Here is a 1,313-nt window from a genome sequence, read left to right as displayed (position 1 = left end):
AAACAAAATGCAAAGCCTGATGTATCTGTGGCTTTTGACTTTCCTGTCACCCTGACACCCCTTTTCTGTTCATGCACCTGAGCACATCTTCCTGGCATCTTTACAAAGTGTAGTTGGTTTTTCCTTTGCCAGTGCATGTACACTTGCCATTCCCTGCTTGACATACACAAGACTCAGGAAGCAATCTATCAGATCTAAGAAATAACAGTAGAAGAACCCAGGAAAAAACAGCGTACAGGCAGGAAGTGATTGGAGAGGTGATAAAAACACACTCACACTCACTCGAATGCAGTAGGGTCTTTATTGCTGTGAATGCAGTGCACTGAGGCTGGCAAAAGTGACAAAGGCCTAGAACTTTCCACCATTGCACATTGCCTTGCTCCAACACAGACAGATTTCTAAGCACAGAATAATTATTCATTCGTATATTCAGTCCCAGGTCAGCAGCAGTATCCTGGGCCCACTAACTGTCCCAGCACCTCCACTCTTTCTTTGGTGGAAACAAGAAAATAAAAAATGAAGATGATGAAGGAAAAGAAAAAAAGCAGAAAAAACTTTAATAGAAACTGCCTTTGAATATAGACAAAACCCGATCAAGGTTCTAGACAATTTGATCAAAGTGCACAGGAACCAGGGGATACTGAGGGTCGCCCTGCTGAGGTGGGTCACAGGCCACAGTGAAGTTTGCGAATTTGGGGCGGTCCCTGTAGTGGCAGTTAGGAAACTGGCTTTTTCTAAGGAGCATGCAGTCAGTCATGTTCACAGGAGAGACACTTTGGTGGCAGTTGTTTTGACCATTCTTGCAGGTTGTGTTGTCCTGTGTACAGACATCAGTCACATTCTGGAGATCATCGTGCAGAAAGGTGTTTCTAGGCTTACACCTCTTTATAAGGTTGTTGACAGCAATCATTGCCTGGTCACATGGGAGGGGGTTTGGCTGGATGTGCTGAATTTCAAACCACTGAAATGGGGTGTAACCTGGAGGAATAGCCCAAAGTGGACACAGTAGCCCCCAAAGGCCCAACAGCAATAGCAGAGGAAGTGTCATGACTCGCACCATCTTTTCTGCATAGGAAAAGAGAAGATTATGGAATAATAGAAAAAATAAGAGCACAGTTATTAATCAAACTATGTATGTTTTTTTGCATTATATATTTCATAACTATTAAAAAAATTTCACTCACATAGTCTCAAACTCCAGTGAAAACAATGTGAGGCAAGCAGCTCTCTCCTGTGCCCGACATTCCCCATTTCCCCTCCGATCTGTGCTCCTGCATTCACCAACCCTCATATCGCAAGCATTTCTCTTTACC

The 1,313-nt window shown here is 43.6% G+C and overlaps 1 protein-coding gene across 1 annotated transcript in view; it reads right to left on the bottom strand.

The window, feature by feature from the left end:
- Window positions 1–601: 601 nt before the first annotated feature.
- The window catches only part of LOC101589288 (ribonuclease K3-like), a 52,088-nt gene continuing 51,376 nt past the window's right edge, over window positions 602–1,313 (bottom strand). Inside the window, exon 2 of the mRNA XM_012513375.2 lies at window positions 602–1,065. Coding sequence (XP_012368829.1) covers window positions 602–1,060 — 459 coding nt within the window. The 5' untranslated portion in view covers window positions 1,061–1,065. The remainder of the gene's footprint in view (window positions 1,066–1,313) is intronic.

Source organism: Octodon degus, unplaced genomic scaffold (assembly GCF_000260255.1).
Source record: "Octodon degus isolate 3935 unplaced genomic scaffold, OctDeg1.0 scaffold00525, whole genome shotgun sequence".
Taxonomy (NCBI): Eukaryota; Metazoa; Chordata; class Mammalia; order Rodentia; family Octodontidae; genus Octodon; species Octodon degus.
Note: the sequence above shows the minus strand (reverse complement) of the source record. Positions and strands in the feature narration are given on the sequence as shown.